This window comes from Gymnoscopelus braueri (assembly GCF_963280865.1).
Source record: "Gymnoscopelus braueri genome assembly, chromosome: 9".
In the NCBI taxonomy this organism is placed as follows: domain Eukaryota; kingdom Metazoa; phylum Chordata; class Actinopteri; order Myctophiformes; family Myctophidae; genus Gymnoscopelus; species Gymnoscopelus braueri.
In genome coordinates, this window is record NC_137610.1 from 31350653 (window position 1) to 31364675 (window position 14023).

The following is a 14023-nucleotide window of genomic DNA, read 5'->3' on the forward strand; positions in this document are numbered from 1 at the left end:
GTGTTAGTGAAACAGGGGCTTGGTTCATGACAGAAGGCAAAAAGTGTATGATCTTCAACAGACAACTTCAGCCTGGATGAAGCTATAGCACTACTTGTAGTGTATCATTCTGTGAGTCCGAAGGTTGAGAGTTTGATTCCTGTCAATGGCAATAGGTTGAGCTGTCTGTTTCTCTCACTCTGTCTGTCTATCTGGCTCTGTCTGTAGGTGGGTCATTCCACTTTTCAATTGCATCGCACAAAACATGACTGCATCAAATAATGCAATGTGCAATTTTTTAAGACATTACAATCTAATATTTAATTCAGACACTGTGAAACCACATGTTGCTTTTCACTTGGCAGGATGTAAAATGTCATCTCTCTCTCTCACTCTCCTCTCTGCTCTCTCTCTCTCTCTCTCTCTCTCTCTTCTCTCTCTCTTCTCTCTCTCTCTCTCTCTCTCTCTCTCTCTCTCTCTCTCTCTCTCTCTCTCTCTCTCTCTCTCTCTCTCTCTCTCTCTCTACTCTCTCTCTCTACTCTCTCTCTCTCTCTCTCTCTCTTCTCATCTCTCTCTCTCTCTCTCCTCATTCACCAGGTCTGGTCTGTTGGTCCAATGGCTTCTCGCTTAAGTGTGTGCCTTAGAACCTCAAGGTTGCCAGTTCAAGCCCCACTTGATGCAGACTTCATTTAAGTTGCATTGCACACAACATGATTGTGTCAATTAATGCAAGTGCAATTGTTAAAGATAACCTGAAATGCTTATTTGAGAGTATGTCTTTTCAATGTATAACATAGTTCATTCTGAAAATAGCCGATCTACAATCTCAAAACTTTTTTCAGATAGCAACGTGTTTCTGAGCTTGTAGATCGGCTGCTTTCACTGGTTCACTTTTATCTTCAACAGACAACTCTCAGCCTGTACAAAGCTATAGCACTATAGGTAGTGTTGCAGCTTGTCAATCCGAAGGTTCAGGTTTCGATTCCTGTTAATGGCAATAGGTTGAGATGTCAATTTCCGCTTCCATCTCTCTTCAATCTATTATGTTTCCAAGTCTCTCTCTCTCTCTTCAATCTATTCCGTTTCCATGTCTCTCTTCGCTCTCTCCCTCTCTCCCTTCCAATCTATTCCGTTTCCATGTCTCTCTCTCTCTTCAATCTATTCCGTTTCCATGTCTCTCTCTCTCTTCAATCTATTCCGTTTCCATCTCTCTCTCTCTCTCTCTCTCTCTCATCTCTCTCTCTCTCTCTCCTCTCTCTCTCTCTCTCTCTCTCTCTCTCTCTCTCTCTCTCTCTCATCTCCTCTCTCTCTCTCTCTCTCTCTCTCTCTCTCTCTCTCATTCACCAGGTCAGGTCTGTTGGTCCAATGGCTTCTCGCTTAAGTGTGTGCCTTAGAACCTCAAGGTTGCCAGTTCAAGCCCCACTTGATGCAGACTTCATTTAAGTTGCATTGCACACAACATGATTGTGTCAATTAATGCAAGTGCAATTGTTAAAGATAACCTGAAATGCTTATTTGAGAGTATGTCTTTTCAATGTATGACATAGTTCATTCTGAAAATAGCCGATCTACAATCTCAAAACTTTTCAGATAGCAACGTGTTTCTGAGCTTGTAGATCGGCTGCTTTCACTGGTTCACTTTTATCTTCAACAGGACAACCTCAGCCTGTACAAAGCTATAGCACTATAGGTAGTGTTGCAGCTTGTCAATCCGAAGGTTCAGGGTTCGATTCCTGTTAATGGCAATAGGTTGAGATGTCAATTCCGCTTCCATCTCTCTTCAATCTATTATGTTTCCAAGTCTCTCTCTCTCTCTTCAATCTATTCCGTTTCCATGTCTCTCTCTCTCTTCAATCTATTCCATGTCTCTCTCTCTCTCTCTCTCACTCTCTCTCTCTCTCTCTCTCTCTCTCTCTCTCTCTCTCTCTCTATTCACTGGCCCCGTATTATCGCTGCTTGCAGCTATATTTTTTTACTTGCATTTGCTCCTACATTCTGCCACGATGATATGTGTTGCTATGGGAGCCTTTTTATTTTTGTATTTTATTAGAATACATTTTGTTTAATAAACAACAGAAGTTGTTCAAAGATTGTGTCTCATATCTGTAGGGGCGGCCATAGCTGAGTGGTTAGTGAGCCCGCCTAGGGAACCAGCTGGCCCTGGTTGCCCCAGGTTCGATTCCAGGCTATCCCAGCATATGTGCCGATGATATGAAATTTGTCCCTGAGCAAGACTCTTAACCCCAATTGCTCACAGGTTCTCATTGGAAACAAGACCGCAAGGACTTTCATGAACGACCTGTTAAAAGGAATTATCCTTATCCTGTTTGAGCCCAGGTGTTTGAATTTGAATATTTTTTTAGGCAAAAAATACATGAAATACATTTAAAATACTTCCAAAAAAGTCCTTGCGGTCTTGTTTCCATTGAGGTCCTTAGTATTCAATTCATAGTCAAATGGTTTTCATTTAGTCTGTAAGTTATGAATTCATACACAGTAAAAGTCTTAGTGTTAATATAATTGAAATGAGTGTACACATAGAACCAAATGGACCCGTCATGTGTACAGAACACTTTTCAGAGTTAAATCAACAATGAGGATTTTACAATGTAGGCTGCAGAAAAGAGAAAAAAAACAACTGCTAATGTTGAAAATGCAAAGTCAGACTTTTGGGGAGAAAGGATGCAATTACTGGGGGCGAGGAAAAAAAAGTAACTAAGTAATAAGTAACTAGTTACTTTTGGCAGGGAGTAATAAGTAAAGTAACTACATTACTTTTTAAACAAGTAATATGTAATAAGTAACATATTACTATGTTGTAGTAACTATTCCAACACTGACCAGATCTCTGCCCAAAATAGCTTGTTTGGTGTACATATTTTTGTTGATTTAGCCCGCCCCATTATAACATGCCCATAATAAGGTTCATGTGGTTAAACGGTAATGACATTCCAAGATTTATAGACAAACATTTTGTGGGTAGTTCTTGCATATAGATTTCATGTCGTTTTTTTTACTTTACTTAAATCACCCAATGACCACTCATAGTGACTTATAATCACACTATAATGCAGAAGTTCCTATACAATTATTTAATGTAGGCTATTACTAACTAACTATGAAAATATAATACACCATGATCCTGGCCAAAAGAAATTGTCTCACATACTAATGGCTTTTACGAGTCATAAAATGCTTCATAATGTGTTACTGCCTATTTTTGAAATATTAATTGGTTCATATTAATAAAAGATTCTCCTTGGTTTGGCCTCCCCCTATCTGTGCCAGCTACTGCATACCTCATCTGTATACAACACCCGTTCTGCTCGTTTGATTCTATTGAAGGTCTGTCCCTAAAACAAACTTCGCTCGGAAACAGGACACGTTCATTCCTAGATTGGCTTATGGACATTCTTAAAGACAAATGCTGCTGTCCTTTAGACTGTTAGTTAGCCTGTCTATTTTTCTTATTGTGTTTTTATATTGACTAGTACTCGGGAACGATGCAAGTTGGAAATGCATGCCGCACCCAGTTATGCAATACCCGCTGTACCCATTGTCCCGTCTGTCTGTGTCCCCTTTATGCCCATATTTGGAGTTCAATGTCAAACATGCCCAAATATGGAGTGTAGGCCATGTGTACAGTATGACATATTGATGACATTAACATACTCCATATATGGGGATTTGTGGTGTATCGATCATAGATCCGCTGATCCGACCGTCTTCCCATGGGTGCATCACGCCCTCGGAACCATATATGGGCATGCCCATATAAGTTGTACCCGTTGTGCCTGATGAGAACTTAGTGCAGTACCCGTTACCATAGTGCTTGGAGGACAGTTGATGACATTTGGGATCTCCATATATGGGCATAAATTACAGACAGATACAGATATCTCCATATATGGGCATAACAGCGACACAGAGCTTTGGGGATTCATATACATATATATATGCCTGTTGGGAACGCTGCCCATTGGGAACGAGTATAGTACAGGTACTCTCACAACGGGTACAATGGGTATTGACCCGTTGTATCCATCCGTCTCTCTGTGTCCTTTTATGCCCATATATGGAGATCTCTGTATCTGTCTGTCTGTGTCCCTTTTATGCCCTTGTATGAAGATCCCAACCGTTGACCTGACCATGAGGATTTGCGGTAGCATCGATATTTTTGGGAGAACCGCCGATCCTCCAAAGAGTTAAATAATAACTAGAGTATGGACTGGAAATCCCTGCCCATTCATTTCAATGAAGTTGCTCACCCAGTGCATATTCCTTCCGAGTATTCATTATTAAGTCATTGTGCCTATAATAACATGCATTCGGTATTTCATCGATATGTGGTCACCACATGCGCATTTGTGTCCTTTATGGGTCTACGTCACGACTAGCGCTTAAATAATCCCTCCCAGTCCTGGCGCTTGATACTGTAGCCTCGAGCACCCGCAGTGAGTTTGGTCAGACTGTTAGAAGGATGCTTATAATGTATAGTAACACACACACACACACACACACACACACACACACACACACACACACACACACACACACACACACACACACACACACACACACACACACACACACACACACACACACACACACACACACACACACACACACACACACACACACACACACACACAGGCTTCATAGAAAGTGTTTTCCAAAAACGCTATGATGTCATTCTTCTATGATGGCAGTCAACTAATATAACTTATATAAGTACTATGACGTCAGTACTGTGACCTCAGTCATCTCCATATTTGAACAGGTTAAGCCTAAACCGCAAAAAACAACAACTGAAACAAAATATTATATATGAATAATAATATATATTATAAGTATAATAACACATTTCAAAAAGTTGCCCATGACTTTCCACGGATCATAACAACGCTATGCAAGGTTTCTGCCTAATCCAACCTAACCCAACTCATATAGAGGAAAATTCAGAACTCACCAAATCGTTATTGTGTGTGATGTCAGACCAGAGCTCGGTATAAGGCTATATAAGGTATTGTAAGGTTAAACATACCATTAGTCCTTAATTTTGTTAGCTTGTGAATCAAGTTAGATAGATTCAGACATAAGAGATAGAAGGCTATCCTCATCACTCAGCTCTGTTAAACGACGACAACCTGCCCTACACTCACCAAACACCCCTGATTATGACCCAAAGCCAAAGCCCCAAGGTCACGGAGGATCCCATGGATTGCCCACTGTGTATGGAACCCTTGGAAATTGATGACGTTAACTTCTTCCCCTGTACCTGCGGCTACCAGATCTGCCGCTTCTGCTGGCACCACATCCGCAGCGAGAAAGGTCTCTGCCCCACCTGCAGTAAGCCATACACTGAGGACCCTGCAGTGTACAAGCCACTGTCAAAGGAGGAGCTACAGAGGATAAAGAACGAGAAGAAACAGAAGCAGAACGAGAAGAAGCAAAAGATCACAGAGACCCGCAAACATCTGAGCAACGTGCGCGTCATCCAGAAGAACTTGGTGTTTGTATTGGGGCTGTCGCAGAGGCTGGCCGACCCCAAGGTACTAAAGAGGCCAAATTATTTTGGGAAGTTTGGGAAAATCACCACTTTGAAAGTGATGACCAACAATACGTCATATGCCGGCTCACAGGGGCCTATTGCCAGTGCATATGTAACATACAGTCGGTCTGAAGACGCCCTTAGAGCTATACAGTGTGTCAACAATGAAAAAGTAGATGGCAGAATACTCAAGGCTTCTTTAGGAACAACTAAATACTGCAGTTATTTTTTAAAGAGTATGCCATGTCCCAAACCAGATTGCACATATCTACACGAGCTTGGAGATGAAGATGCTACCTTTACAAAAGAGGAGATACAGGCAGGTAAGCATGAAGAATACAAGCAGAAGCTATTACAAGATCTCCTCAAAATTAACCCCACGTTCCTACAGACCACCTCAGCCACAGGATTGGACAAACCAAAGGGCAAATCCAACTCTTTACAAAGTTCCAAAAGCACTAACAAAGTGGCGTGGCTTTCGTTAACACCCACGGACACGACAGCCGATGATGGGCTGTCATTAGAGCACAGAAAGAGTCCGCCATTAGATGGCAGCTCAGACTCTGAATATGTAACCCCCGACAGGCCAGACTCTGATCTGGGCCTCATATCGCCCATCTCCCCCTTATCATCACAAAACTGTGAGCCCACCAGCCCGAATGACAAACTGCCAGACATCATTGGTATAGGCAATGGTGAAAGCTCACAACTGCTCCTGGGCTGTGACTCTCCATCTCCCCCTCCAGACCACACCTATTCCAGCTTGCCGGTGGCGATCAGTGTAGTAGGCCTTAAAGCTCGCTCCCCCTTTGTGAGGACGGTTGCGGAGTCCCAATCCCTGTTCTCAGACAGCTTCAGGCAATCCAACAACATTCCCAGCGGCCTGGCTGGCTTCCACAGCTCCCCACAGAACCACTCAGACTGGCCCACAACTCCAGAACCACAGCGGCCCTTCAACTCAAGCTCCATCCCAGTATCACCCTCTACATGTCTTGCACCACGCTCCCACTTCGATGGGCTTGCTGCTGAGTCCCAATCCCTGTTCTCAGACATCTTCAGGCACCCCAACAACATTCACAGTGGCCTGGCTGGCTTCCCCAGCTCCCAACAGAGAGACCAGCACTCAGACTGGCTTCCAGAACCACAGAGGCCCTTCACATCAGACTCCATCCCAGTATCATCCTCTACAAACTGGGAGGCAGCGTTCGGCTTTGCTTCCCCCAAGCAGCAGCAGCAACAGGAGGGCGATGACCGTAGCTTCGAGGAGCTGGCCAAACTACAGAAGAAGCTCTCTGTGCAAGACAACTTCCCCTCTCTGTCGCCAGGACCCTTGCCCCCCAGCCACCTCCACAGCCATCCTCTGCCCTCAGTACCCACTAAAGGCGGACTCGGACACTGCGGTGGTCTCCTTCCCCCGAACTACTTCCCTAACCACTTCTACAGCGCCTATGGCTTCCCAGGGTACCCTTCATCCTACTCTCCCTCTGCCAACTCCTCCTACTCTAACTCCGCCACACATCAGCACTGGATGGGTGTGGCCGGTCCTCCAGCCTCTGCACACAGTAACCTTACACAATCGAAGCACACAGCTGACCCCACAGTAACAGGCCCTTCACATGGCGGATTCTTTGACTTAAGTTTGCTGCAAGGGCATCACAGTACTGGGTTAATCAGCCAGGTCGTGAAACCTCCTCCAGGCTTACTCAGACCGCCAGGCCAGAGCCAGACTGACCTGCGACAGAGTGCTTCTATAGACCGCAACTAGGGGCACTGTGAAACCCTCACACTCATACATTATGCAGACACGCACACAACCCAACATTAACCTACATTTAAGAGAAACACTCAACCAAATTAGCAGCGATAGTGAAAACAAAACTTAAGTTATAACAATATTAACTTTTTTATTTCTTCCTCCTTCTGAACTGTTTTCTTTTTTTTCTTTTTCTTTTTGACTGAAGCTCACTATCCCAGCTGTTCCATTTTCAGCATTACTTATTACATGATAGGAACTAAGCGTATTTCATCAGCCGAAACTGAAGCCTGTTCCTTATGTTTGCTTTCAGCTTTCAGGGACTTCCAGGGTTTTCACATCACTATTTTAAAAGACCTTTAAAAGAAGATGGCAGTGTTTCAGTTCTTTACAGAATTGGATGACTATAACTATGTGTCTATGTAGTACGACAACTCCCTCTCCTTCACAGCCAGTTGTGGCAGCCAGGCATCGTAGCACAGGGTACAGCTTTTACAAGTATGAGGAAAGAGTAGTACTGTTTGTAGATGCATCTCAGCAATATGGCACCAACTCTGTGGTGCTGTCACTGACTGTCACTTGACTCTTATGCAGGACTCCTGAATTCATCGACAGCCACAGTTTCCGCACCACTGCCACCCTAATGTGAATGTGAGTGAGAGAAGTCCATCTAATATAATCAAATCAACTATATCAGTATTGGCTCTGTGTATAATAACTGTAGTTTCCAGAAGGTAATGGAAATGTTTTCTGCTAAGTTTCCCATAGCTTTGTGTGATTGGCTTGGCAGCAGAAACCGGAAATACATGAGGGTGTCATATGCACTTCTAGTTCAAATCTGCTGCCGAGCCAATCAAACAAAGCTATGGGGAAATGAACCGCACAGGAATGCCCCTTCTATAGAAAACCGAGACTACTTTATGCACATAACCTATTGGAAACAGCTTTGTAGAATTGGTTAGAATGCCAAGGGATTCTGGGTATTGTATCTTCATGTTGCATTTAATGGTAGATTTCAAACTATCAAAAATCCAGTTATCAAGACAAAATTCTGACCATTTTTGTACGTCATCTAGACAACATAGAGATGTCTGTCATGTATAAAGAATATGTTGACTGCAATTGGATCCATGAGGATTTTCAGTTCTTGTGGGATACACATCTGAAATTCATCGCACTGCATCTACCAGGATATGAAAATGTTTGTACATTTTGTTCAATGTTTATGAAAAAGATCTACCATGACATGAAAATGTTTGTACATTTCTTTCGTGAACAATGGACCTTTATTTTGTGAGAACTAGGCCCAGGCACCAATGGCTTATGGACATGTACAACACATGCCTCCAGATCTAGCACACCAACTATATCTGGAGGAAAGCTACATTAGGCTAAAACCCCCAAAAGACCCCAATCTCCCAAAAAGCTGCCGGCCCACTTATGGACAGTTCAGAAACCTGCCTACCAATGACACATCATCGATTGGGGTTCGAAGATAATAGAAACTACAGCCTCTCTCTTCCTGGAAAGTTAGCATGATGAAATATAGCCTTTGTTCTTGCATTATTGCATTAATTAAAAAATAAGTTTTAAATCTTGTTTAGACTGATCAAACCTGCCTACTGAAGATGTCACTGGTAGGAACGTTTCTGAACTGTCCGCAGACTTCCTTTGAGACACGGAGCGAGTAGACAGAAATGGTGCCATCTTATGAGAACTAATTATTTTAAGACTAGACCAGTGCCTGTTGGGCACCAACCTACTCTGACTGGAACAATGCAAGTTGGGAATGCTTCCCACCCGGTGTGCAATACCCGTTATCCCCATTTGTCTGTCTGTGTCCCTTTTATGCCCAAACGTAAATGGACGTCTGCCTGCCTGTGTCCCTTTTTTTTCATGACAACACAACTGTTTATTGAGGTACAGTGCAGCATTCACCATGGCCACACACCAGGGTCTCTTTGTGTGTGTGTGTGTGTGTGTGTGTGTGTGTGTGTGTGTGTGTGTGTGTGTGTGTGTGTGTGTGTGTGTGTGTGTGTGTGTGTGTGTGTGTGTGTGTGTGTGTGTGTGTGTGTGTGTGTGTTTGTTTGTTTTAGAGCTCCAGCTCAATCTTGACATGCATCTTATCCTTGAAGGGTCCCAGCAAGGGGCGCACTTCCTCAGACAGGAATCTCGACACCTGCTGGGGGGCACGGCCCACAAATGTTTTGGGGTCCAGAAGAGCATCCAGCTGTCCCAGGATGGGGTTGAAGTAGGGGTCCGCTTGGACCCTGGCCAGCAGGTCATTATCCCCTCCTTCCTGTTTAACCACTGCTGCTGCCTGCTGAGACAGCACCCTGATCTTCTCATGACAATCCTGTCGGTTTCCTCCAGCCTTCACCATGGCCATGATGATGTTCTCAGTGGCCATGAAGGGCAGCTCATGGCGGATGTGTCTCTCGATCACCTTGGGATAGACCACCAGCCCCTCTGTGATGTTCTGCAGCGTGCTGAGGATGATGTCAGCTGTCAGGAAAGACTCAGGCAGGGAAATCCTCCTGTTGGCACTGTCATCCAGCGTTCTCTCCAGCCACTGGACTGAGGCTGTCTGCAATGGGTCAGCCAACAGCGCCACCAGGTGGCGGGCCAAACTACAGCAGCGCTCTGCACGCATAGGGTTCCTCTTGTAGGGCATGGCACTGGATCCAATCTGCTCCTTCTCAAAGGGCTCCTCCATCTCTTTCATGTTGGCCAGCAAGCGGATGTCAGTACAGATCTTATGGACAGTAGCTCCCAAGCTGGCCAGAGGGGACAGGGAATCAATGTCCACCTTACGACTGTACGTCTGTCCTGTCACCAGGTACGATTTTCTGAAGCCAGCCATCTCTGTCACCAGTCTGTCAAGTTCTTCTACCTTGTCATGGTCACCATGGAAGAGCTGCAAGAAGCTGGCCTGTGTGCCAGTGGTCCCCTTGACCCCCCGAAAACGCAGGTCATCGCGGGCCCTTTGAAGGTTCCTCATGTCCATGGCCAGGTCCTGTAGCCAAAGGCAGGCTCGCTTCCCCACCGTGGTCAACTGAGCTGGTTGGTAGTGCGTGAATCCAAGGGTCGGGAGATCTGCATATTTCTCTGCAAAGTTTGCCAGTCTGTCAATCACTCTGGCCAGCTTAGGCAACAGAATGTCAAAGCCGTCATGCAGCATAATCAGATCAGTGTTGTCTCCAACGTAGCAGGAGGTGGCTCCCAGATGGATGATGGGAGCTGCAGTGGGGCAGCAGTGAGCGAAGGTGTGCACGTGGGCCATGACATCATGCCTCAGCTTCCGTTCCTCTTCGGCCGCCATGGAAAAGTCAATGTCCTCTGCGTGGCTCTCCAGCTCCACAATCTGAGCATCGCTGATGGGCAGACCCAGAGCCTTCTCAGCTCTGGCCAGATAGATCCACAGCTTTCTCCAGGTTGTGAATTTCTTCCTGTCACTGAAATTGTAAGACATTTCCTTACTGGCATATCTGGATGCCAGCGGAGAGCGATACTTCATAAATTCATCTGATCCCTCCATAGTGTGGTAGTCTGGAGTTCAGAAAGACTACACACTGTTCTGACATCTACAGGTCGATCACAACCACTTGCCTGTCCAGTACATATCTATGTCCCTTTTATGCCCATATATGGAGATCAGTCATGACCTCATGTCATCAGTATATATCCATATATGGGCATAACAGTTGTATCAGCAGTTCTGGACAATTTGATCTCCATATGCCTGTAGCATATCAGTCGAATTGGCGGTTCTGGACAACCGCCTATCCAAACGACTCAACACCGGGCACTGCACTCCCTCGAGTCCTTCGATGTGCACGCCATCGGTCAGTCCCATACAAATGTGTTTGTAAATCAGCTACATTTTCACTATTCATCGTACAACAAAGTAGCCAGGGCTCAAGTGTTTAAGGTTAGATGGTCCTTATTGGGCTAGCCTGGTAAACCATCCCCCCTTCCGGAAATCTCATTTGCATTCCGGAAGGCCGAAGGGGGATGGTTTACCAGGCTACTGTTGGGCCCCCTCTTGACCAAGGGCTCGCCTTTATAAAAGACTAATAATTGCCAAATTCAGGGCACGCCTAAACAAATCTGCATTATTAGGCAGTGGTTTGTGTTGTTTGTGATGTCATACCAGAGCTCGGTCTGCCTATAAGGTGCTGTTGGGTTAAAATGCCTTTAGAAAGAGGTCGAAAGAGATAGGACAAGAAACTGAGATAAACGGCTCGACCTGAGGACTGGATGGCCACAGAAGGAAGCGACCATATAAGCCGGGATTCACTCCAGAATGGTCACGATACGTATCAATGCAAACGAGATCCCAAAGCACAAGATGCCAGCACACAAACGGACACCAGATTACAAGGTTACATCCCCAGGTTATCCAAGGTGAACATGTTCACCTTGTTGAGCCTGTGGATGGAGTCGTTTCCCAAAGATCAGTCAGTGGACAGAGGCGACAATGAGGCTGTCCATCGGACAGGTGTGGTGGTGGTAAAGGACAGTAAAGTGGTGGGGCTCCACTGCTCGGGTCCAGAGCTCCATGCGGGCCAGGTGGTCATCGTCAGCCACGGGGACAGACTGTCTGAATGTCAGCTTTACTTCTCCAGGAGACCCTGTGCCACTTGCCTCAAGCTGATTATTAATGCAGGAGTCAGCCAGATCACCTTTTGGCCCGGAGACCCCGAGGTCAGCCCCCTGAGGTCGATCTCTACAGACCGTTCTCACTGCACTTCCCATAATGCCGGTGACTGCATTACGCAGGAGGCCGCGCTGGACGCCGTGGCAACGGAGAGGCTGAGGTCTATCAGCCGCCCCAACATTTGCTTCCTGCTGGAGCCGCTAGCCCCCGGCCTCACACAATTCATAGATGAGACCTCCAGGGGAAGTGACTTCATGGAGCGGGTGAGTCAGGACGAGCCGGGAGTGGAGGCAGGGGAACTCTTCTTCAGGCAGCGGAGGAAACATTTGGAGGGCTTTTCCAGAGACTTCCTGGTCGGTACGGAGCAGCAGCACCGCAACGTTCTTACCCACATGGGACTGGAGAACTTCTGCTTGGAGCCCTGGTTCACCAGCCTGAGACAAAACATGAGGGAGCTACTGGGGGTGCTGGCGTCAGTGGCCGCCGGAGTCCCGCTGCTTCACCATGGCTTTTACAATGAGCAGTCTTCCACCGTGGAGCCACCCCAGTCCTCACCAGCTGCATCATGCATGTCTCCTCACCAAGGAGTCTCCCAAGAAGTGGCCCGCCACTGCATCATTCAAGCCAGACTGCTATCCTACCAGACAGAGGACCCCAAGGCGGGCGTTGGTGCGGTCATCTGGGCCAAGGGGCAGTCAGCTGGCTGTGGCGGTACGGGGCAGCTGTACCTGCTGGGATGCGGGTACAACGCCTACCCAGTGGGCTCGCCGTATGCAGAGTACCGTCAGCTGGACATCAAGCAGCAGCAGGACCGACAGAAACACAAATACAGATACAGTGTCCATGCAGAACAAAATGCTCTCACCTTTAGGACCGGGGAGATCAAAGCATGGGAGCCCACCATGATGTTTGTTACCAAGTGTCCGTGTGATGAGTGTGTTCCTCTGATCAGAGGGGCGGGCATCACTCACATTTACACCACCGACCAGGACAGTGGCAAGGACAAGGGAGACATCTCCTACATGAGGTTCAGCGGCCTCAAGGGAGTAAGAAAGTTCATATGGCAGAAGGGTTCATCTTCATCCTACCTTGCCAATGCACTTGTTTGGAAGCATGGCATGCAGACTGAGGAAGAGAACCTGTGCAACAAGAAACGCAGCCATGACAGAACCCAGGACACACCCCCCATCTGCAACTAAAGAAGAAAATTATTGGTACAGAGACCCAATAATTACACTTCTAAATACCAACTCAGTAAGAAAAACAAAAAACGAATACATGTAATTCCTCCTCCTTCCCTCACACAGGCTGAAATTACTTTGAAGTCTGTGTACAAATGTTAAAAGCAAGATATTGAAGTGTATTTTTTGGCCTGAACTGTGGTTAATCTCAAAACTGGAGAAATAGAAGCTATTGTGTTACTGGGGCATACTAGTCCCGTGGTGTAACTAATGTGAAGGAGCTAGGATGTAAACTCTAGGTGCTTTGATCCCCTCTTTCAGTAAAACGCATGGAACCACCTGGATAGTTTGTTTCGGAGAGAACAGGATGCATCATGCAAAGCCACAAGGAACAATACCTGGGGGAAGGACAGCGATGAAAAAAATGTAATGAGTGATGAATGAATGGATTAATGGATGGACACAGACCAGACTTGAGTAAACAAAGAGCATGTTGGACCTTTTTAGGGGGTGGGGGACATGAGCTCCTGCTGCAGATTTGCATGTATTTTTGTCTTTTTTAATTTAGAAAAAAAACAATGTTTTAATGTTATTTTTAACAACGTAGCCAATACATTTTTTTACCCCCGCCTGGCTTCCCTCCCCCTGAACACTTCGAGTTACCCAATATTTCTATTTCAAAAAGTATTTACAGTACATGTACTATATAACATGCATGGAGCTTAATCGGCCCTGAAAGGTTGAGCCAGTGAGAGCTAAATTCTGTCCGAACCGAAACCGACCTGTATCCCCTTGTATTAAGCCTGAACCTGATTATAGCCTGACTCATTAAATCCTATATTGTAGGATTGGTTATTTGTCAAGAACAGGAGTAATTTTAGCCTACAATTTTCCAACTA

The 14023-nt window shown here is 45.8% G+C and overlaps 3 protein-coding genes across 3 annotated transcripts; 2 read left to right on the forward strand and 1 right to left on the reverse strand.

Moving 5' to 3' along the window:
* Positions 1-5156: 5156 nt before the first annotated feature.
* Positions 5157-7932, forward strand: LOC308092271 (CCR4-NOT transcription complex subunit 4-like; the record flags this gene model as incomplete). Its single annotated transcript, XM_080438119.1, has 4 exons — positions 5157-6476; positions 6678-7130; positions 7735-7766; positions 7878-7932. 4 exons carry the CDS (start codon positions 5157-5159, stop codon positions 7930-7932), a joined length of 1860 nt encoding a protein of 619 aa, XP_080294245.1.
* Positions 7933-9375: 1443 nt separating this feature from the next.
* On the reverse strand, positions 9376-10821 carry LOC308091936 (adenylosuccinate lyase-like; the record flags this gene model as incomplete). The annotated part of the gene is made up of 1 exon (XM_080437705.1): positions 9376-10821. The coding sequence occupies one exon, from the start codon at positions 10819-10821 to the stop codon at positions 9376-9378; it is 1446 nt and encodes a 481-aa protein (XP_080293831.1).
* Positions 10822-11543: 722 nt separating this feature from the next.
* On the forward strand, positions 11544-13142 carry LOC308092272 (cytidine and dCMP deaminase domain-containing protein 1-like; the record flags this gene model as incomplete). Its single annotated transcript, XM_080438120.1, has 1 exon — positions 11544-13142. One exon carries the CDS (start codon positions 11544-11546, stop codon positions 13140-13142), a length of 1599 nt encoding a protein of 532 aa, XP_080294246.1.
* Positions 13143-14023: the final 881 nt, after the last annotated feature.